General features: G+C 39.8%; 3 protein-coding genes across 4 annotated transcripts; all 3 read left to right on the forward strand.

Annotated features, from left to right (window-relative positions):
* The first annotated feature begins 8,643 nt into the window (after positions 1–8,643).
* On the forward strand, positions 8,644–21,407 carry LOC121989692 (probable disease resistance protein At1g61300). Of its 2 annotated transcripts, none has more exons than XM_042543873.1 (4): positions 8,644–11,457; positions 11,687–11,765; positions 12,006–12,146; positions 21,345–21,407. In XM_042543873.1, the coding sequence occupies exons 1-3, from the start codon at positions 8,764–8,766 to the stop codon at positions 12,056–12,058; spliced, it is 2,826 nt and encodes a 941-aa protein (XP_042399807.1). In that variant the 5' UTR covers positions 8,644–8,763; the 3' UTR covers positions 12,059–12,146; positions 21,345–21,407. The 2 variants fall into 2 exon arrangements, with proteins under 2 accessions (XP_042399807.1, XP_042399806.1); XM_042543872.1 differs by lacking the exon at positions 21,345–21,407 and adding an exon at positions 16,805–17,236.
* Positions 16,686–17,116, forward strand: LOC121991596 (probable disease resistance protein At1g63360). Its single transcript, XM_042545580.1, has 2 exons — positions 16,686–16,697; positions 16,805–17,116. Exons 1-2 carry the CDS (start codon positions 16,686–16,688, stop codon positions 17,114–17,116), a joined length of 324 nt encoding a protein of 107 aa, XP_042401514.1.
* On the forward strand, positions 17,924–19,503 carry LOC121991597 (disease resistance protein RPS2-like). The gene is made up of 3 exons (XM_042545582.1): positions 17,924–18,179; positions 18,415–18,514; positions 18,630–19,503. The coding sequence occupies exons 1-3, from the start codon at positions 17,924–17,926 to the stop codon at positions 19,501–19,503; spliced, it is 1,230 nt and encodes a 409-aa protein (XP_042401516.1).
* Positions 21,408–22,487: the final 1,080 nt, after the last annotated feature.

Consider the following 22,487-nt stretch of genomic DNA (forward strand, 5'->3'; position numbering starts at 1 on the left):
AGCCTGAGAGATTCATGTTTTTTGGGAGAGTCTTCGGACTTGATCCCGGGTAAACATGAACCTGATCCCCGGACATATGACGAAGCACTCTAAGATATAGATGCAGCATCTTGGCAAAAGGCGATGAATTCTAAAATAGAGTCTATGTACTCTAATAAGGTCTGGGAGCTTGTAGAACCACCTGATGGTGTAAAAGCTGTTGGATGCAAGTGGATCTACAAAAGAAAAAGAGGGACAGACGGGAAGGTAGAAACCTTCAAAGCTAGGCTTATTGCGAAAGGGTATACTCAGAAAGAGGGAATCGATTATGAGGAAACCTTTTCACCGGTAGCCATGCTTAAGTCTATCCGGATACTCTTATCCATTGCTGCTCATATGGATTATGAGATTTGGCAAATGGATGTCAAGACAGCTTTCCTTAATGGAAGTCTTGAAGAGAACATCCATATGAAGCAACCAGAAGGATTTATTGAAAAAGGCAAAGAGCATCTAGTGTGCAAGCTCAATCGGTCCATTTATGGACTGAAGCAAGCTTTAAGGTCTTGGAACATCCGGTTTAATGAAGTAATCCAGTCATATGGATTTATTCAGTGTCCGGATGAGTCTTGTGTATACAAGAAGTGTAACGGAAATATGGTGGTATTTCTTGTATTATACGTAGATGATATTTTGTTAATTGGCAACAATGTCAAGGTATTATCGGACGTAAGGGTATGGTTGTTCAAACAATTTGATATGAAGGACTTAGGAGATTGTGCACACATTCTTGGGATCGCAAGAAAATAATGTTGTGTCTGTCCCAAGCTTCATATATAGATACAGTCCTTGCTCGTTTTAGCATGCAGGATTCCAAGAAAGGTTTCTTACCTTTTAGGCATGGAATAGCTCTATCTAAAGAGATGTCTCCGAAGACATCAAAGGAGATAGAAGACATGAAAGCAGTTCCTTATGCTTCGGCTGTAGGAAGCCTTATGTATGCAATGCTATGTACGAGACCTGATATCTGTTTTACCGTGGGCATGGTCAGCAGATATCAGAGTAACCCTGGACAAGGACATTGGACTGCGGTAAAGCATATATTAAAGTACCTGAGAAGGACTAGAGATTATATGCTAGTCTACTAAGCAGACGATTTGCTCCCTGTGGGTCACACGGATTCAGATTTCCAATCAGATAGGGACAGTAGTAAGTCTACATCAGGCTATGTGTTTACTTTAGGAGGTGGAGCCATTTCATGGAGGAGTGTTAAGCAGAAATGCGTTTCGGACTCAACCATGGAAGCTGAATATGTAGCAGCCTCTGAGGCAGCTAAAGAAGTAGTATGGCTCAGGAACTTTCTAATGGACTTAGATGTGATTCCTGGTTGGCCCAAAATCATCACAATTTATTGTAATAATAGCGGTGCAGTTGCAAATTCGAAGGAACCACGAGCTCATAAGGCAAGTAAACATATAGAGCGCAAGTACCACCTGATACGAGATATCGTGAAGCGAGGAGAAGTTGTCATCGCCAAGATTACATCAGCGGATAACCTGGCAGATCCTTTCACTAAGGCCCTTCCAGCGAGAGCTTTTGATCGGCATGTGGAGGGAATGGGAATCAGATGTATGGTAGAAGATATGACAGCTTAGTCATTAGTATAAGTGGGAGATTGTTGGACTGTATACTGAAAGCCTAAGCTTTTGTAAACATTTGTTTTGAATAAAGAATCACATTTGGTCAAAATTATCTACATTTGTTTGTAGTTGTTCAATTAATTTATATTGTAAATAACATAGTATGTGGTGTCACATGCAGAAGATGATGTTATCAGTACCTTATAAGTTATAAACAGTAGCTCACGACCAAAATGGAAAGGCACAAACCATTAGAAGGTCGTAGTGTAATTAGGTATTAGTTTATCTTGACTATATAATTACACTAGTACACTCAGAGTGTATTGAGTAGGACCATTTGAGGTCGTTTCTTTTATACTGACTTTATAAAGGAACAAAGACCTCAGTTATTATGGAAGTGTGTGCTCTTAATCCTAATATAATAACAAGCACATATATTTGATATTTATTTCTTTAATTTATCAATGGGTGAGATTTAGTTCGATGAATCAATAAGCCCGATAAATTGGGAAATGATATCACTTATAGTATGTGTTGTTGATTATAGAAGGAAACTGTGTCCTAGAGATACTAGGTTGATAATGTCCCCAAGAGGAGCTCATAAGGATTGTCATGTTAAACCCTGCAGGTGGACTTAGTCCGACATGATGATAAGGTTGAGTGGTACTACTCTTGGACTAAGATATTAATTAAATGAGTTGTCAGTAACTCACTTAATTAGTGGACATTCGATATCTTAAACACAGGGAGACTAACACACTCATAATAAGAAGGAGCCCAAAAATGTAATTTGGGATTAGTGCGGTAGTTTAATAATAGTTCTCTAGTGGAATGAATTATTATTGATAAAATTAAGTTGTGTGTTCGGGGCGAACACGGGATACTTAATTTTATCGGGAGACCAAAACCAATTCTTCCTCTCGGTCCCTATCGTAGCCTCTTATTTATAGAGTACTATACCGACTTATACCCACCTTCTATACCCACCTAAAGGGGGTCGGCCAAGCTAGCTTGGAATCAAGCTAGAGCCGGCCTAAGCTTGGTTTATGGGTGGCCGGCCCTAGCTTGAACCCAAGCTAGAGGGGGCCGGCCATAATTAAATTAAAAATAATTTTAATTTTAATTTTTATTATGTGGAAGATATAATTTATAAAAGAAAAGAAAATTAAAATATCTCTTTTAAAAAGGATCTACAAAAGATTAAAGAAAGAGATTAGATCTCTTTCCTTATTTGTAGATTGGAGAGATATTTTATTTTCTCTTTGAAAATTATTCACATGTTGAAAAATTAAAATTATAGAAATTTCTTTTTATCAACCATGAAGGGACTTTTGAAGAGAAATTTTATTTTTAAAATTTTTGGAAAAAAATTAGGAAGTTTTAATTTGTTGATTGAAACTTGTCTAATTTGCCTCTCTATGATGTGGCCAGCCAATATAAGTTTAATTGGGAAATTTTATTTTATTTTTCTCAATTAAATCATGTCAAGGAAATTAAGGAAATTTTATTGTAATTAAATTTCCTAATTTACCAAGGCTAAGGAATATAAAAGAGGGGGTTGGGGTGCCTTCATGAGACACAACCTTTATTATTTTTCTCCCTCTCTTATTCCTTGGTGTGGCCGGCCAACCTCTCTTCCCCTCTTCCTCTTGGTGGTGGCCGAACCTTTCTCTTGGCTTGGAGCTCTTGTGGTGGCCGGATACTACTTGGAGAAGAAGAAGAAGAAGGAGAGAAAGCTTGCATCCCTTGGAGCTTGGTTGGTGATTTTTTCTTCTTCCTTGGTGAAGCTTTCTTGTTTTAGCCGAACCTAGCTAGGAGGAGAAGAAGGTTGATCCTGTCCGAAATTTGTATCAACGGACGCTGGGCATGCGGCGCTCTCCGGTCTGCTGACGTGGATCCCTGATCGTCCGCACGGACCTCCGGTGAACTTGCACAGAAGTCGGGCCGGGAAGGGGTTCCCGGCGACGACCCTCCGACGCTCAAGTCAGGCAAAGCTTGAGAACAAGAAACTGGCTCCAAAAATCATAGAACGCGTACCTCCGGCGAAGGGTGAGGGCCTTTATATAGGGCTGTGGAGAAGCGAGTACGCGCATACCGAGGTGTACACGTGTCCTTTCCCATACCGTAGTGTGGGCTTGTCAGAGAAGCTTACCTGACACCATACTGCTACAGTTTAACACGTCTCTGATGGGACAGCGGATCATTCTGCTGTAGATTTTGAGTATGGCCTGAACGTAGAACATGCCCGCTGTCAGAAAAAGATGTCCTTTGTCCTTTTCCCCTTACTCCCTGTAGGACATCCGGCCGGACAGCCTCCGCATACGTCCGGCCGGACATATATAGTGGTTTACTTGGGAGATTCTCGGTCATGTGCTTTGTGGAGACTGTTAGCAGTAGGCTGCCTTATGTCTTCGGCCGAATGTGCCATCCGCTCGGCCCTACGATCCTGTTCAATGAGCGTCGGAACCCCGACTCCCATCAGGGCACCTTTTGCCATCAGCTAAACACCGGTCGGCCATCCGGTCGGTCAGCCCCCTTTCTCCGATCGGCCGATTTGGTCCGACCTTCTTCGATGGACCACCTGGCCCTTTGACTTCCATGTGGCGTTGACCCCTCATAACGAGGGTCCCCTGTTCTTACCGCCGGATCAAAGGTGTTTGGTGGTTTCTCATCTCGGAAGATCGTTGCCCACACAACGTCCGAGGTTAGAAGAGGAATACGGTAGAAGATCAAGAGGTCTTTCTAAAAGGTATAACTAGTAATTTTTTCTTTCCGCATCATCTAGTTATTTTTGGAAATAATACCAAATACAAGAGACTTACGATTCTAGTCTTTCGAATATGTTTTTCGATGTTATGTTCTTTTATTTTATTTTTCCTTGTGATTTGATTGTTCCTTTCGGTTAACCTAAAGTTATTTTAGGAAATTAAATATTAACTTTCCATAAAAGGTTTTGTCTAGTCGGTGGTAGTTGCTCCCATATCCAAGAAAGTCATGTGCCTCGCCACGTCAGTACTGGGAACCAATTATGGAAATTAATATTTAATAGAATTAATAACTTAAGGTGATTTGGGTCGAACGTGTTAAGTTCCGCAGGACATCCAAGTTAAAACCTAAAAGAACAAATAGATTAAGTTTTGGATCAAACGTGTTAAGTTCCGCAGGTGATCCAAAATTTAATTTAAAAGAACACATGGTAGCTAGGAAAAGGTTCAGACCTTTGTACAAAATTTTTGTACAGTGGAACCTCTAGGTTTTTCGAGTAGCAACCAACACACTGGTCTCAGACCAAAGTATCTTTACTAGTCTTGGACCAGAGTATCACCACCGGCCTTGGACAAGAGTATCACCACCGGCCTTGGACATGAGTATCTCCACCGGTCTCAGACCAAAGTATCGCCACCGGTCTCGGACCAGAGTATATCCACTGGTCTTAGACCTGAGAATGAAAGAAATCTCCTTCAACATTTATATATTTTTCTACTCGTACCAGGGTTGCATCATAATCTGTTGGAGGTTTTTTTTGATAGAGAACGAAAGAAATCTCCCTCTTAGAGCCCTTGTACAAAAGTTCTTGTTAATATCTCTAGAACTGTGGATGGAATTTTATGAGCTACCCTAGTATATCGTTGAATATATTGTTGGAGCAATCTTGCTCAAGACATTACTCATTGTTGATGTTTGGTTAAATAAGTTTAAGTTAGGCGTTAATTGTGATCTAACATAAATGTTGAGTGAGCAGATATTAAGACTTGGCAAGGGAAGTCCAGGAGGTGTGACCTTTTGGCAAAAAGGTGACTTAACATGACAAAGACAAAGGTAGCCCTTGAAGGCAAGTGCAAGGATGAGGAGTCGTGGAGACGAAAGCATCCTAAGGGCGCAAAACTGATGGAAGGTGCTTGGAGGCCTTGAAAGGCAAGCGCAAGGATGAGGAGTTGTGGAGACGGAAGCATCCTAAGGGCGCAAGGCTGATGGAAGGTGCTTGGAGGCATGAAGTCTAAGCTGAGAAAGTAATTCAAATATGTAAAGTAATGTAAGTATCAAAACTGTAAAAATACTGTGATCTCAAAAGATATAAGGTATCAGTCAACTGGTACACACACCAGTCGACTGGTACCAAGACACAAAATAAACAGAATATCGGCAGGCTGTTTGGATCGGGTACCAGTCGACTGGTACCAACACCAGTCGACTGGTAGATGACCATTATGGGCTAGCGACTGAAAATCTCTCAAAATCTTAAGTGTCGTTGAAGTCCATCAGTCGACTGATAGATATATCAGTCGACTGATATCAGGAGAAACTATAAAAGCAGTTCTTAAAGCTGAGAGCCAAAAATAACTGTTCAAAACTGAAAAAGTGCTCATCAAGTAATCTTAAAGTCTACAGATTCTAATCCTCTTTCTCCCAATCCTAGATCTCATTTTGTAAAGAGGAAGAGAAAATCTTGTAAGGGTTTCTCCACCTTCGGTTGTGATTCGAGAAGGAGAAGTTTATAGTGGAGCTTCATTATGTGGGTGTGTGCCTTGGATTAGTCACCTCAAGGAGGTGGAGACCAAGTAAACCAAAGAATTAACATTGTTTTCTTGTCTTTCCTTTATTTGTATTTGCTTCCGCTAACAAGTTGTAGGTGAAATATCGAAGAAAGGCTATTCACCCCCCCCCTCTAGCCAAATGCAAAGGTCCTATCACATTGGTCTCGGAGTTGCTTGTGATTAAATAAGCTGAGGTGGGGGAATGTACCGCTTAGAGTTGGAGAAATGCCGTAAAAATAAGATAGTGAACTCATCAAAAGAAGAGATAGTTATTGATTTTAATGCACTAAAGCATTGTTGTGTCGGTCCAACTAAAGTGGTTAGAAAGACATGACACTTAACTCCTCTAGAGTATTGATAAAGTACTGTTGTATTTTCGAAATGGCATAGGTGATCCTTTGTATATAAAGAATCTTTATATTCCGCAACATGAGATGTAAGAAATGACGTGGTAAATCTTCTCGTAAGATCTCCTTAGAAAAGGGGATCTACAATGCGATAATTCTTTTAGAACAGGAAATACGAATATGATCTTCCTCTAGCAAATTATTATTCGGATGAGGCACCATTGGTGATGGAACAACAGGTGTGTTGATAACTAGCCATTTATCATTTCGATATTTAGAAATAACCCCTCTAGAACTAGGTGAGACAAGAGTAATTATCGGGGGTCTTTCAGTAGGCAGTGTTTCTTTCCCTCTAGATGGGCTAGGGTTATCCTCAGGTCGTCAAATTTCTTATAAAAGTGTCGCCGCCAAACACAAGATTTTCTTAGATAATCTCGAATCCCAACTACCTGCATTAAGATTAGGTAGTGAAGGTTGGGAAGACCCAACCAAATATCTCAGCAAATCTTCCATTGTCGCTTTCCCAGATCGTGTCATAGTAGCTTTTTGTAAGAGCTTCCCACATACAATGCCAATTTGATGGCTCCTTTTCCCACTCTCTTTGGCTCCTTCTTAGCAAGTTCTTTTTTCTCATATTGCTTCGTGGCTTTGAGACGGTAACACAGATTAGAGTCGGGCTGACTCCTTTAGCGCGCCCCCTTCGATGCTCAAGTTAGTAATTTACTGAGAAAGATGAAAAGTAAAGAAAGAAGAAAAAGAACTTGAAGAAGAAAAAGTCACCTTTGCTACTTGAAGAAAATCATCATACCTCGAAGTTACTGTCTGAGATGCTTATATAGTTGTCAGAAAAGAATCTCCATATCACCCGTCCTTACGCCTCTCCACTTCTTCCTGTCTATATTAGTGAGAATGCAGCTTCTAATGCTTCATTATCATGCTTCCAATCCTTGACCACCATATAAAGTGAGGAGGGTTCTAAGGAAACCACCTTTGACAATCATTATCCATCCACCACTCACTAATTGTCATATATTATGAAGAAGAAATTAACAGAACTACCCTAACATTCATCACTTATTTTACCAATCATCAATCAGCACATAAGATGGAAAGGGATCAAAGAAAACACCTCAAACATTTTCTATTTGATGATCACCACTTATTGATAATCAATAATTTGATAATGAAGGACTCACTTAATAACATTATTCTGTGAACCTCAATGTCATTGCCTTTATAAGATTGTTTTGTGGAATACAAGGCTATTTCTCAATGAAACCTCATAAGATTGCTATGCAGAACGTAGATTTATTGCTCAACGATTCTTTATAAAATTATTCTGTGAAACGTAGTGTTATTACTCGATGAAATCCTAAGATTGCTCTATAGAATGCAGAATCATTACTCGGTGAAATTCCATAAAATTACTTTATACGGAACACAGAGTCATTGCTTGACGAAACCCCCTAAGATTGCTCTGCGAAACGCAGACTTATTGCCCCCACAAACTTTATAAGATTACTCTACAAGATGCAGAGTTATTGCTAGGCGATTCTTCGTAAAATTACTCTATGGGATGTAGAATTATTGCCCCGCAATTTCATAAGATTACTTTACGAGACACGAAGTTATCACTAAGCAGTTCTTCATAAGATTGCTTTGTAATATTCATCCAGTTCCTAAAGAAGAAATTCTACTATATTATTTGAAGGTATCTATTATGTCTCTATTCCTATTATAATAATAATAATAATAATAATAATAATAATAATAATAATAACTACTGTTGTTGTGAAATTATAATAGACAATAATTTTAATTTTAATGACATCAGAGTAATTTTTTTCACGTTTAAATAATTTTAATTAAATTTTAAAAATTAATATAAAAGTATTTTATGTATATTTATTTATTAAATCGAATTAATTTATTGATATTTTAGATTAAAAAATATACGAAATATGGTAGGGTGTTTTCAGTTTTTTTTTTAAATGCATTTTTAATAATTGTGTCAATAAGAAATACTTTATTATTTTTTAAAAAAAAATTATTTTAAACAAATAAAATACTGAAAAATAACACATGACAACACACACCACAGCTCAGCATGCCGGCTCCAAGTTTGCTGTCCGTTGACTTCAAGTCCACAACCTAATACCCTTTCCTAATGCGCTTCTCGATTGCTGAAGTTTCAGTAATATTCCTCTTCCCAATTCCGTCTTCACTGATTGCGATCCAAGCATTCTCTGTTTCGCCTCGATCGCCATGATTCCCTCCATTGGCATCGGGCAAATCCTAAACAAGATATGGGATGCAGCTTCGATCTTCCTCGCCAGGCCTCGATCTCGTGTCGAAGACTTGGGCAGAGACGCGGAGCGATTGAAGGCCAAACTGGTAGACGTCAACCGGGCCATCGATGAGGCTGAGCGCGACGGGAAAACCGCCACCGCAGAAGCTCGACTGTGGAAGCGCGAGGCCGAGGCGTTTGTATATACGGAGGTCGCCGCCATCCAACAGGACTACGGGGCGATGCGGTGCCTCGGAGGCTGGTCGTGGAATTGCGTCGCCATCAATTGGAGGGTCACCAAGAAGCTGGAGGAGGCGAAGGAATTGATTAGCCGAGTGGATGTTTCTAGGGTTGCCGCAAGGCTGCCGCCGCCGCCTGCAGTGGAGCTTCCGATTTCAAATAATATCGTCGGGATGCAGTCGGATGTGATCCAGATTGTGAACCAGATTAAGGATGAAAATGTCAGGGTTATAGGCATCTACGGCATGGGAGGGATAGGAAAGACGACGCTTTTGAAGCTCATCAACAACCATGAAGAGACCTCCAAGCTCAAGTTTGAGCATGTCGTCTGGATTGTGGCCTCAAAAGGATGCAAATTGCAAAAGCTTCAGATGGATCTGGCTAAGAAGGTAGGACTGAATCTTGAAGATGATGAGAGTGAAGATGATCGTGCTTATAAGCTACACAACTTCTTAAAGGGAAAAAATTGCTTGTTGTTTCTTGATGACATTTGGCAATCCTATGAAATTGTCATGTTGGGTATGCAACCTCCTAAACGTGGCATGGAGAAGAAGCGCAAGGTGATAGTTTTCACGACGCGCTACGAGCAAGTATGCACTGGAATGAGTGCTAACGTGATAAAAAAAGTGAAAGGTTTGTCATCTGATGAAGCATGGGAACTCTTTTTGAAGTATGCACGTGAAGATGTAATCAACTCAGAGCGACAAATTAATCAACTAGCAAAAGAAATTACTAAAGAGTGTGCTGGTGTGCCCCTTGCTCTCATCACCGTTGGACGAGCCATGTCCGCAAAGAGGTCAAGAGAAGCTTGGCATGATGCTCTCGTGCAACTGAAGAAATCACAGATGCCAGAAGTCACAGGTATGAAAGAACGAGATCCTATGTTTGCTGCCTTTAAACTTAGCTATGATAGTCTGGAAGATGACAACATAAGAGCCCGCCTATTGTGCTGCTCTTTGTGGCCTGAAGATTTTGAAATCGACAAAGATGAACTAATACAGTGTTGGATAGGTCTTGACCTGATTGATGAGTTTGACTCGATCAATAAAGCATTCGACCGAGGGCACTCTCATATCGAGACTCTTACATTTGCATGTTTGTTAGAGCTCGTTAATAAGAATGGTGAAACGAGGATCAAGATGCATGATGTGATCCGAGACATGGCTCTTTGGATGGCTTCAGATTGTGGATCCAATCAACACAGGTGGATTGTTAAGGCACGTGCTAGATTGAATCAATTGGAACTAGAGAATGAGCAATGGCAAGTGGTAGAGCGAGCATCATTCATGCATAATAATTTGAGTTCTTTGCCAAGGCAGACTCCCACATTTCCTAAACTTTCCATGCTCATGCTCCAACAGAACCCTAAGCTAGACTTAATTCCTGAGCCATTTTTCAAAGCTTTACCTATTTTGGCCTTCTTGGATCTCTCAGGTACAAACATCACAGATCTTCCGAGGGAAATCAACATGTTATCTGAGCTCCAATATTTAAACTTGAACTTCACCCCAATCAAAGCACTGCCAGTAGAGTTAAGTAGCCTTGCCAAACTCAAGTACTTGCTTTTGGTTGGAACTAAGCATCTTGCCAAAGTACCCAAGGGAACAATGTCCAACATAGCTTTGCTCAAATTGTTGGATTTATATGAGAGCAAGTATTCTAACTTGGATGAGCTAGAAGGATTTAAAGGGTGCCGGAAATATATTGGAATTACCTTGCACTCAATGATAGATCTTGAACGGTTGGGCTCTCTACCGCAATTATTTACATGGAAACTCCAACTACAAAGCATGAGAGACTTGGCTTATCCAAGCCAACTATTTGAGAGCATCATGAGTAGCTACAACACAAGGCAGGGTCTTGAACGACTAGAGATTGTAGATGTCACGACAGGTGGTGAATTAACAATTGCTCAGAGCAACAATGATCATGAAGAAGGCCTTGAATGTTTGAGATATATGACGCTCATAACTGTCAATGATTTACAGGAAATCACTTGGAAAGTAGTTGAGCATCAAACGGTATTTCCTAATCTTCACGAATTGAGCATTTTTGATTGCAAGATGTTGAGAAACATCACCTGGGTTCTTCATCTACCAAACCTTAATGTCTTGAAAGTATCAAATTGTGGTGAGATGGAAGAATTGATAAATTGTGTTGGAAGTTCCGCCAACTCTAGTATTGGCTTACGCTTACTCTCTTTGGCTCGATTGCCTTCATTGAATTGCATCTCACGGCAATCGCTAACCTTCCCCTACTTGGAGCAGCTATATGTAAGCTCATGTCCAGAACTTAGAAAGTTGCCGTTTGGGGCTGAGATTTGTCAAAACAAATTAAAAGGTATATTTTGCCAAGAGGATTGGTGGGAAAATATCCAATGGGAGAATGCCAATGACAAGAATTCGCTCCTCCCCTATATCAAGTTTGGTTTCGTAAGTATTTTTTATGAACAAAAGCATGCAAATCTTTCTTTTTTCCATATATACTTTAGTAAGAAACAACATTTTTTGAAAATTGCCATCTCTATGTCTGAAAATGCCTGAGTGAAGGTACTTAAGCTTTGTTATAGATTGATAGAGAGACCAGATTTGATCCATAATTCTTAATTTCTTTAAATTAATTAGATGTTGATTTTAATTTGTTGTTGCTTTTGTTTTTCAGCAAAAAATTGTGTTGAAATTGGGCGTGAAGTTACCTAAAGATAAATCTAGAATTTTCAAGACTGTCATTGAACTTCCTGGTAATCATCCATTTCATTCCTGATCTATATTCATTTGTTCCATTCTAAATATAACAATTATATTAACGATTGACTACTGAAATAGGTGGGTATTAATTTGCCTTTGTCCTTGTATCTTTCTTCCCGTGCTGTAAAATTATATTTCAAATTACTAATTAAATTATTTAGTTTATTCTTTTTTCATTTGGAGCTTGGATCATGCTTCTATTCCATGATTAGTTGTCGTCGTTATGGTCACAGGTGTTACAAGTATGGCTGGACTCGAGTACGTGCCATTTGACCGTGGTGGGTGACGGAGTCGACCCGGTGACACTCATGAATAGACTTCGAAGAAAGATAGGTCAGGTGGAACTCATCAGCGTTGGCACCACTACGGCTGAGGTATTGTGATTTCTTGTTCATGTTTAAATTTAAAATAAATTAATTTGATAGTATTTAATTTATATTTTATAATTTGTATATAATATAATTCAATAATATTAATAGTATATTTTAATTTATAATAAAATTTATTGGTACTAGCACATATATGATATAATTTTAAATTTGAAGTTATTTTATGTAAAACAAAACCTTGAACTATTTGACCAAAGCAATTTATATATACTAGTGTCATCATCCACACGTGTTGCATGTGTACGTAATATAATAATATATAAATTATTTGTGTCTTTGAAAATCCGAATTTTTTAGATTTTCTAGTATCACCCTTATAAACCAAGAATTAATCGTCGGGTTTCCCTATGCAAAAAATTATTTTAATTTAATATTATACTTGTCTTAGTAAAAAAACTAAGAAAAGTATATTTTTTAACATCGTCGGTTTAAAATATTTATAGAAGCTTTTTTTTATCATAGTGTTGTTAATTCTAAGATATGAGACTAAAGAGAACTATATTTTTTTTATATAAAATAACTAGAGAAAATTAATGATGAGAAAAATTCATAATAATACGCTGTATCTGAGTCTCGAACTTTAGATCACTGATTGTTTCGCTTGTGGAATTACTAATAAACCTTAGAATTATTTTTAGTGTAAATAGAAAAAAGGACATTAACGTAAATGTATTTTAGGCTTCACCAAAATTAGTTAGTAAAACAGGGAGATTTTTAATAAAATAGTAAGATATATATAATTTATTTATTAAGCTGTTTTGCTTTTAATTTTTTATAGAAAAAAAAAGAAAAATAAAAAGAAATATAGAAAATCTAAATTTAGTTAATTAGAAGAAAAAAAAAACAGAAACATAAAACTTTAATAAAAAAAGGTTCATGTTGTTTTTGTACACAGCTATACTGTACTATTATTTGATAAAATTTGGTATTTCTCCAACGCGTAATTAATTTGCTGAAATATAATTAATAAGATTAATTGGACATATTATTTTTAAAGGAGAAAAACAATGTACGACAATACAAAACAAGAGCTAAAGATAAATCAATTGATTTATTAAAAGATATCTATTTTTCTTAACAATATATCAATAAGAAACCATGAGAACCTGAATTTTGAGTTAGATAGAAACTTTAAAATATAATATAAAATATATTCACGAATGGAACTGGTAATAATCTCGACTAACAAAACAAAACACACACCATTATGAAAAATAGGAACCACAGTGAATGTAACCCGTAAAATAACCAAGTGGACAGTCTGAGTCTGATGTTTAACTATTTCCTGTAAGAAGTAAATGCATTTCAAAACCAAAACCTCTGCAGCTGACACTAAGCAACCTCAAATTACACAATTGCATTTGCAATCCTTGGCCACAGGTCAGTGCATTCCTTGCCTATAGGTCCATTGATGGCAGACCATGAAGGAAGCAAATGTAAAGCTTGGCTGCGCATCGACACCTTCTTAGGCCAGCAATTAGGCCAAAAGCTAATGTAAAGCTTGGCTGTGCATTGACTATAGGTCCGGGCGCCCAGACCACACAATCTCAGGAAACGGTCAATTTTGACCAACGGATTATAAATAGAGTCATGATCTTCCCTTTTTCGAACAACACACCTTGTACCTCAAGTTTCTTTCTGTTTTTCATTTCTGAGCGTCATTTCCGTGTACGAGACTTCTCCACCTTCGACGTTTTGTTCGAGAAGGAGATCTTATAGAGCCGACTTTGTTAGCAATTCGAGCCGCAAAAATCGCTTTTTGCGTTGCGGAAACCCCGAAGCTAGTCACGGATCCGTGCGAAGATATATATATATATATAATTCATGTACATGTTTCTACACTAGATCTACCTTAGATCTACATGAAAAGAAGTGTTACCCTTATAGCGATGCCCTTCGTTTATCCCGCTCGTCCAAATGGTAGCCGGATCTCGTAAAGTGTCAAGCGTACACTCCTCTACACGTATCCACACGGACAAGAGATGGAGAAAAACCACTTAGAGTGTGCTAGTACTTTTGGATGGTCACGACAATGGAGGAGAGGGAGAGAAGAAGAGGAGAGGAAGAAGAAGTTACCACAAGCACACTTACTTGCACTAATGTGGCCGGCCACATAAAGGAGGGTTTTAAACCTCCATGTAATACCAAGAGTCATGGCTCTTGGTCTTCCCAATGAGGTGGCACATAATGATGTAGTCATGATGATGTGGAACATCATCATTGGCCGGCCCATGCCATGACACAATGAGGTGACATTTGGTCAAGTCAAACTTGACAATTCATCTTCCCTCTCAAGTCAAGTCAAACTTGACCTCTTATCTCCCATGGTTGATCAAATCTAACCTTTGATTCAAATCAATTTAATTTAATGAATCTCTATTCATTAGTTTAAATTGACTCAATGAATCATAATCTAAATTAGACACATTCAACACATGAATCAAATTGAGTTCAACTCAATTAGTCTAATTTGGATTACTCTTAATCCAATTTGGTTCATCACATGAACTTAATCCTCTTGGTCCATCATATGAACCTAATCTCTATCTAATTGCTCTTTGTGTGTGACCCTATAGGTTCTTGTAACGTTGGCAATGCTCCTAAACCCATTTAGAAACATAAGTAATGAGCGGTATCTAGCAACACATCATTACTACCCAAGTTACAAGAATGTTGAGATCCAACATCACCTTTGTGATTACTAATTGTGACTCTCACAATATATGACAATGACCTTCTATTCTTGACATCTAAATTGATCAATTGAGGCATAGACCGTGTCATCCTCTAATCAATTTATGTCTTGAACTCCAAGTAGACTCACTGTAATCAAATAAGCTCAATATCTCATATTGACTCATTTGGGCATGATCATGCACTTAGTGGTCTCACTCTATCAAGAATCATGATGTCGCTCCCGTCATATAGGAGGGATAGATCCCATCTACATCACTCACATTCCTCCGCATAATTTGTTACATACCCAGTAGTCGCCTTTATAGTCCCATGGATGCCTCTGAACCGACCGAAGAGGAGCTGGGTCCGGAGGTGACGATGCTGAGCCGAATACGGCCTGGATCTAAAGGTGGCACACAATCGAAATACGACGGCGACACGACCAGCATATGACCTCGGCTTGCAAGCCGGAATGCGACAACGGCGCGCAGGCCGGATAATACTAATAACTCACAAGCGTGATAACGATACGAAACGAAATAGAACGGCTCGATGGCTGACATCCAACAATGGTCAGATCTGCGTAGCAAACAGTGGGCACCGGCTGTAGAGTCATCGGAGTCGCCTGTGGGTACTTCAGAGTCGCCTGTAAGGCCACAAGAAGTGGTGGCAGCTGCTGGGAGAGACGGTGGCGGTCGCTGTACGGCGCTAGACGCGGGAAGAGGTGGCGGTGGGCAGTTCCCATGGCCGCCGGAAGCGGCACTAACCGCTAGAGAGTGAGAGGCGGTGGCCGCCGGAGGCTGTGCCAGCCGCTGGGGGTAGAGGGGTTGGCCGCCGGAGGTGGCGCGGGCCAAGGGAGGCAGCAGCGGTGGTTGCCCGCCGGGCACTGGAGGCAGCGGCGATGGCCGCAGGAGGCGGCGATGGCCACTAGAGGTAGCAGCGGTGGTTGCCGAAGGCGACGTCGGCCGCTGGAGGCATCAGCAGTGGCTGCCGGAGGCAACGGCTAAGCTCCTGGGCGACGTCGGCGTAGAGAAAGGACTCCTTCCCCGCATGTGAGCTCGGCGGCGAAGAAAAAACCCGCCCTCCTCTTCCCAATGAACAGTGCATCTTATAAACTCAAAACCCTAATCTTGTAAATGACCGAACTGCCCTTCCCTTTCTCCCTAATCACTCCTACGCCCCCAGCTACATCCGCATCAATCTTAATTGGTTCTTAGCATGCGAAAGAGTTTGTATAGAATACATAGCGAATTAGTTTATGAAAGGTGAATTTGTTAATTATTGAACTTTAGTATTATGGAATTTAGTATTTTGATAAAAGATATAATTTTTAACTTTTAAGATAAACGGTATAAAATTTATATCATATTAAAAGTTTAGTATATTAAAATATTAATAATATAAATTTTTTTATAATCTAATATTGAAAAATAACACATGCCAAAAAAAAATACAGTTATGGCTCCTCTAATCATTGACACACAGTGTTAAAGTTCACTGGCCGATCCCCCTTCCTAATTCGCTTCTACATTGCTTCCCAATTACTTCTCCACTTATTGTGATCCAAGCATTTGCTGTTCCGCCTCGATCGCCATGAATCATTGCACACACAGTGTTAAAGATCATGGCTCTGATACCATATTGAAAAACATAATGCGGAAACACATAGATATAAGAAAGAACTAGAGAGACAAGGAAAGAAAAGACAATTATTTCTTTATTATTGATTGATAATTGTCATAGGCTAACTCATTTATTTATACATATTGTCAAGATAATATATGAAAAATATAATGATAAATATGGAAATATATTATTATAAATATAGTAATAATAAATATAGCAATAATGAAAAATATGGTTTGGATTACAATCCAAATATGGTAAATCATCAATAATTAAAATCAATCTCTAAATCTCCTGAATTGCTATCTTTATCGTCATTACTCATCAATAACCATGAATAGATCTCCAAGCTCAAGTTTGAGCACGTCGTCTGGATTGTGGCCTCCAAAGAATGTAAATTGCAAAAGCTTCAGATGGACCTGGCTAAGAATGTAGGACTGAATCTAAAAGATGATGAGAGTGAAGATGACTGTTCTTATAAGCTCTGCAACTTCTTAAAGGAAAAGCATTGTTTGTTGTTTCTTGATGTCATTTGGCAATCCTATGAACTTTTCATGTTGGGGATGGAACAAGTAACTGCCGAGCATGGCAAGGAGCAAAAGCGCAAGGTGATAGTTTTTACGATGCTCAGCGAGCTAGCTAGTATGCACTAGAATGAGTAGGGTTGTAAATGAACCAAGCGTTTGTAAATAAACTTGGTGTTCGGCTTGGTAAGAGCTTGTTTATGTAGGTTCAATATACATTAGATTAATTAAACAAACAAACTTGAACAGCTTGTTAAGCTAAACAAACAAAAAGGTAGATCCGCTACCTTAGCGGCCCCCCTAGTGCCGGCCCCACGGATATGGAGGGAGGTTCATGCAGGTACACAGGTCATAGGCGCATGGCGGGGTAAACCCCAGGTCGTCAGTTCCTGAGAATCGACCCCTGGCCATTACGCCAGAGATACCATGCGCCCACCGTCTGCGCTACGCCCTGGGGGCATTAAGCTAAACAAACAAGCTTGAACACATATGTGTTCAGCTCGTTAACGTTCGTGAACAATGTTCACGAACCATATTTATTAATAAAATTCTTTTCAATATGCTAAATAAATAATAAAATAAAATAAAATAAAATAAATAAATAAATTTAAATTATCAATTTTAATAACTAATCAAATAATTAAAAGTTTCAAATAATCAAACAAGCTTGAATTAAAAGCTTGATAACACCTAAATGAACCAAGTTCGAACCAAGCTCAAGCCAAGCTTGAATTGATAGCTTGATAACATCTAAACGAACCAAGCTCAAGCCAAACTTTAAACAAGCTCAAGCTCATAAAAAATAAACCAAGCCAAGCTTGAACACTCATTTCAAAAGCTTGGTTCATTTTAAGCTCGGCTCGGCTCGGTTATCTTATCAAACAAACTTGAATACCCCAAAGTTCGGCTCGGCTCGGCTTGTTTACAGCCCTAAGAATGAATGCTAATGAGAAGAAAAAATTGGCAAACTTGGCATCTGATCCAGCATGGGAACTATTTCTAAAGTATGCAGGTAAAGATGTAATCAACTCAGAGCCAGGAATTAATCAATTAGCAAGAGAAATTGTTAAAGAGTGTGCCGGCTTGCTTGCTCTCATCACCGTTGGCAGAGCCATGTCCGCAAAGAGGTCATGGGATTCTTGGAACGATGCTCTCATGCAGTTGAGGCCATCACAAATGCCAGAAGTCACGAGTATGAAAGAACAAGATCCTATGTTTGGCTTTTAAACTTAGTTATGTTAGCCTGGAAGATGACAACATGAGAGCTCGCTTGTGCTGCTCTTTGTGGCCTGAAGGTTTCAAAATTCACAAAGTTGAACTAATACAGTGTTGATAGGCCTCGGCCAGATTGATGAGTTTAACTCGATCAATAAAGCATTCCACCGAGGGCACTCCCATATCGAGACTTACATTTGCATGCTTTTTAGAGCTTGTTGATAGTGAACACACGGTAGGTATCAAGATGCATGATGTGATCCGAGACATGGATTTATGGATGGTCTCAGACTGTGGATCCAATCAATACAGGTGGATTGTTAAAGCACATGCTGGATTGAATCAGTTGGAACTAGAGAATGAGGAATGACAGGTGGTAGAGCGAGCATCATTCATGGATAATGATTTAAGTTCCTTGCCAAAGCAGACTCCCATTTCCCCAAACTTTCCATGCTCATGCTCCAACGGAACCATATGCTACACTTAATTCCTGGGACATTTTTCAGGCTTTGCTTGTTTTGGCATTCTTGGAACTCTCTGGTACAGACATCGCAGAGCTTTCGAGGGAAATCAAGATGTTATCTGAGCTCCAACATCTAAACTTGAACTTCACCCCAATCGTAACAGTACCAACAGAGTTGAGTAGCCTTGCCAAACTTGAGTACTTGCTTCTTGTAGGAACTGAGCGTCTTATCAAAGTACCTATGGGAACACTATCCAACTTACCTTTGCTCAAATTGTTGGATTCATATGAGAGCAAGTATGCTAACTTGAATGAGCTAGAGGAATTTCAAGGAAGACAAAAATACATTGGAATTACCCTAGACTCAAAGGCAACCCTTGAACGGTTGGGCTCTCTACCACTATTATCTATATGGAAACTCCAACTACAAGACATGAGAGACTTAGCTTGTCCAAGCCAACTATTTGAGAGAATCATGAGGAGCGACAACATAAGGCAGGGTCTTGAACGACTAGAGATTGTAGATGCCATGATAGATGATGAATTAATAGTTACCGGGAATAACAAGGATATTGAAAAAGGCTTTGAATGTTTGAGGTATATGGCGCTGACAACTGTCAACAATTTGCAAGAAATCACTTGGGGAGCAGTCAAGCCTCAAACATTGTTTCCTATTCTTCATGAATTGAACATTTCGGGATGCAAAATGTTGAGAAACATCACTTGGGCTCTTCAGCTACCAAACCACAGTATCTTTTCCTCTTTTATGGTCTTATCAGTTCACTATGTGTACAATGCTAACGTCATATGTAAAATACGGTATTCAAATAATAATTAAATAATAAGGTTTTAATGGACGAAAAATCTTAATGGAATTTTTAGAAATTTTTAGAAATTTTCTGGGATTTAATTGGAGCTCGTATGATGTATTTAGAGGGAATGCACTAATGGGGCCGATAAAAGCCTATTAGGAATACCCGGAAGTAGGAGTTGATTAAGGAATCAACTTAGGGTTTAATTGCACTAAACCTAAGTATTTGTTATAAAATCCCTCCAATCCTTAATAACCTACCCGACACCTCCTTTTCCCCCTCCAGCGCTGAATCTCTTCTTCCCCTATCCTCCTCTCTTGTTCTCGCCACTGCAACCTAGCCAGCAATCTCCTTCCCCTCTCGAGTTTCTGAACGCCGCCGATCTCGCTCTCTCACGCGAGCACCGTAGCACTGTCGCCTTTGTGCCCTAGCGCCGACCGGCCCTTCTTCTTCTCCCGAGCCATAGCCGAGCCTTCTTCCCTCTTTTCCTCGCACGCGAGCATCATAGCCGCCGGTCTCTTTCCCTAACACAAGCGCCATCGGATCATCGCGAGCACTGCGATGTTGCTCCCTCATCTTTGGCCTGTTGTCGTCATCCCTCCTCTGTCCCTGATCAGCACCGTGGTTTTCGTCACCGAGCCCGAATTCTTCCTCCTTCCATCACCCGACGCCAAGATATTTTCAGCTTCTTGCTGTTCGAGCGGTGGTTTGGAACAGTGGTTGCCTTCGATCACCGATCGTTAGTGTGCTTTGCTGCCCGACTGCCACCATAGAGGACGTTGATTCGAGACAGGCGTCTCGACGTGAGATTGATTTATCATGATCTATGTTTAGAGGTAGATACTTCTTGTTTTGTTTCTTTTAGTACTTTGACCTTGGTACATGAACTATTTTTGATAAGAAATTGTTTTTACCTTGACTCCACTCTTATTTTCCTGCGCTTGATACTTCTACGCGATCTTTGAGAAATTCGTTTCCATATCTATACAGTCTCTTATTGTTGTCCATGATCAGTAGCAGATACTAGATATCATGTTTGTATGCTTTGACTGTTGTTTATTATGTACTATAATGAGCATGCTGGCTTCATGTAGCATACCTAAATTTGTCTATATTTGTATGATGATTGTTGCATTTGATGCATCATGTCAACGACCAATTCTCCCTTGCGGTCGAGAGAGTTGTTAAAAAGGGACCGCATCCTCAACCACTCGAGAGGGTGGTAGCTGGAGTTGATGCCGCTTGTCCTGTCGTGCCGCACTCGGCCACTCATGGGTAGTGGTAGCTGGAGTACGAGCAGCAGGGACCCTGTCGCAGATGTAGCTAGTTAGCTACTATGCAACTGTCCTCTTGACCACTCGTGTGAGTGGTAGCTGGAGTGGTGTACAGTCTGTCACTGACCCGGCCTCTCGACCATACAGGGGTCATGGTGCAGAGAGGTGGGCGGGAGTGACAATCCGTGCATACGCTGTTATTATAATTGCTTGGACTACTGTTGTTTATATATGCTGATATTGCTTACTTGCTGCTGTTGTTCACATATACTGATATGCCTACTTATGTTGAGATATATTCTCATTGTAGATGTTTAGTTATTGGAAATTTGTATATACCTTGCTTATTACCTCTGTAGTTATGAATAGTAATGTAGCAGATTAGTACCAGTTCTGACCTACTATACCTAACCTAGGATATGGTTTCAGGTATGAGCATTTATTTTGATTCTATTGTAGTATCTGTTATTTCCTCTTATGAGACTGTATAGTCTTGGCCCACTTTTTATTTATATATTACGTTCATGTACTATCTTTCTTTACCCGCTGAGTTCCAATACTCACCACCCCACAAAATGATTTTCTTTCGCCAGGTAACAGGTAGATGAGTCATGGATACTTGGGGAGATGCCGGCTGCCAGTCCTGGGTCTTAAGTCACACTCGAGGATAGTTTTCGTTTTGGTTTTGTTATCGTTTGGGGTGGTATGTTGATTTTGTGTATTCTGTTTTTTCAATAAGTCGATATGAATTTTGGGTCAAGTCTGTGATGACAGGTATTTTTGTTAGTTTCGTTGTTGGTTTTACGTTCGTATCGTTTTATGTCTTCCGCTGCTGTGTGTTTATGTTCAGTCGTGTAGGCTTATTAAAATGCATGGTTGTATTTATTTTGTTTCAGCTGAGTGGGCTGATGATATAAACTGCGTAGTTGTGTTTATTTCATTTTTGTCCAGCCGGGTAGGCTGAGTATATTAAACTGCATGTTATATTGTTTATATTTTGTATATATATTCCAGCCGAGTGTGGCTGAGGTATATTTTGTATGTAGTAATGCTTCAGATTGTCACCCGTACAGGGGAGATGTTGTCGAAATTTCTTCAGACAGGGACTTCTTTGGGACGTGACATTATACTTAGAGCCGGACGGGTGTCTTGTTTGGCTCGGGCTCCTGGCCCGCTCAACTTGCTTTCCTGTCGATCGGGTTGACCACACTAGTTTACTGAGAAGGCCGACCGGACAATGATCTCGTAGATCGGCCGATAAGCCGCTTCTCGCTTGGGTGCGGCTGAGCCTTGCTTAAGTCCTGGCGTTGACCGTCTTGATTTTGATCTACACCGTGACAATTGACTCGTGCCATATAGACATTTACTCGTGTCAAGTAGACTCCTCCTTATCACCGCATCAAGTGGTGTTGGAAGTTCTGCCAACTCTAGCATTATCTTACACTTATTCTCTTTGGTTAGATTGCCTAAATTGAATTACATCTCACGACAGCTACTAACCTTCCCCTACTTGGAGTGGCTATATGTAAGCTTGTGTCAAAACTTAAGAAAGCTACCATTAGGGGTTGATTTGTCAAAATAAATTGAAAGGTATATCTGGTGAGACATATTATATTGGTGGGAACATATCAAGTGGGAGGATATCAATGACAAGAATGCTCTCTTCCCTTATTTCAAATCTACTAGGGTAAGTAATTTTTATGAACAAAAGCATGCAAATCTTTCTTTTTCCTTAT

Source organism: Zingiber officinale, chromosome 6B, assembly GCF_018446385.1.
Source record: "Zingiber officinale cultivar Zhangliang chromosome 6B, Zo_v1.1, whole genome shotgun sequence".
Taxonomy (NCBI): domain Eukaryota; kingdom Viridiplantae; phylum Streptophyta; class Magnoliopsida; order Zingiberales; family Zingiberaceae; genus Zingiber; species Zingiber officinale.

Excerpts from the sequence above, each read along its gene's own strand:
- LOC121989692 (XM_042543873.1), top strand. The coding sequence starts at position 8,764 with ATGATTCCCTCCATTGGCATCGGGCAAATCCTAAACAAGATATGGGAT. Across the intron at positions 11,458-11,686 it reads CCTATATCAAGTTTGGTTTC|CAAAAAATTGTGTTGAAATT; the intron begins GTAAGTATTTTT and ends TTTGTTTTTCAG. Across the intron at positions 11,766-12,005 it reads GACTGTCATTGAACTTCCTG|GTGTTACAAGTATGGCTGGA; the intron begins GTAATCATCCAT and ends TTATGGTCACAG.
- LOC121991597 (XM_042545582.1), top strand. The coding sequence starts at position 17,924 with ATGAATGCTAATGAGAAGAAAAAATTGGCAAACTTGGCATCTGATCCA. Across the intron at positions 18,180-18,414 it reads ACAAATGCCAGAAGTCACGA|AGCTTGTTGATAGTGAACAC; the intron begins GTATGAAAGAAC and ends CATGCTTTTTAG. Across the intron at positions 18,515-18,629 it reads TGTGGATCCAATCAATACAG|ACTCCCATTTCCCCAAACTT; the intron begins GTGGATTGTTAA and ends TTGCCAAAGCAG.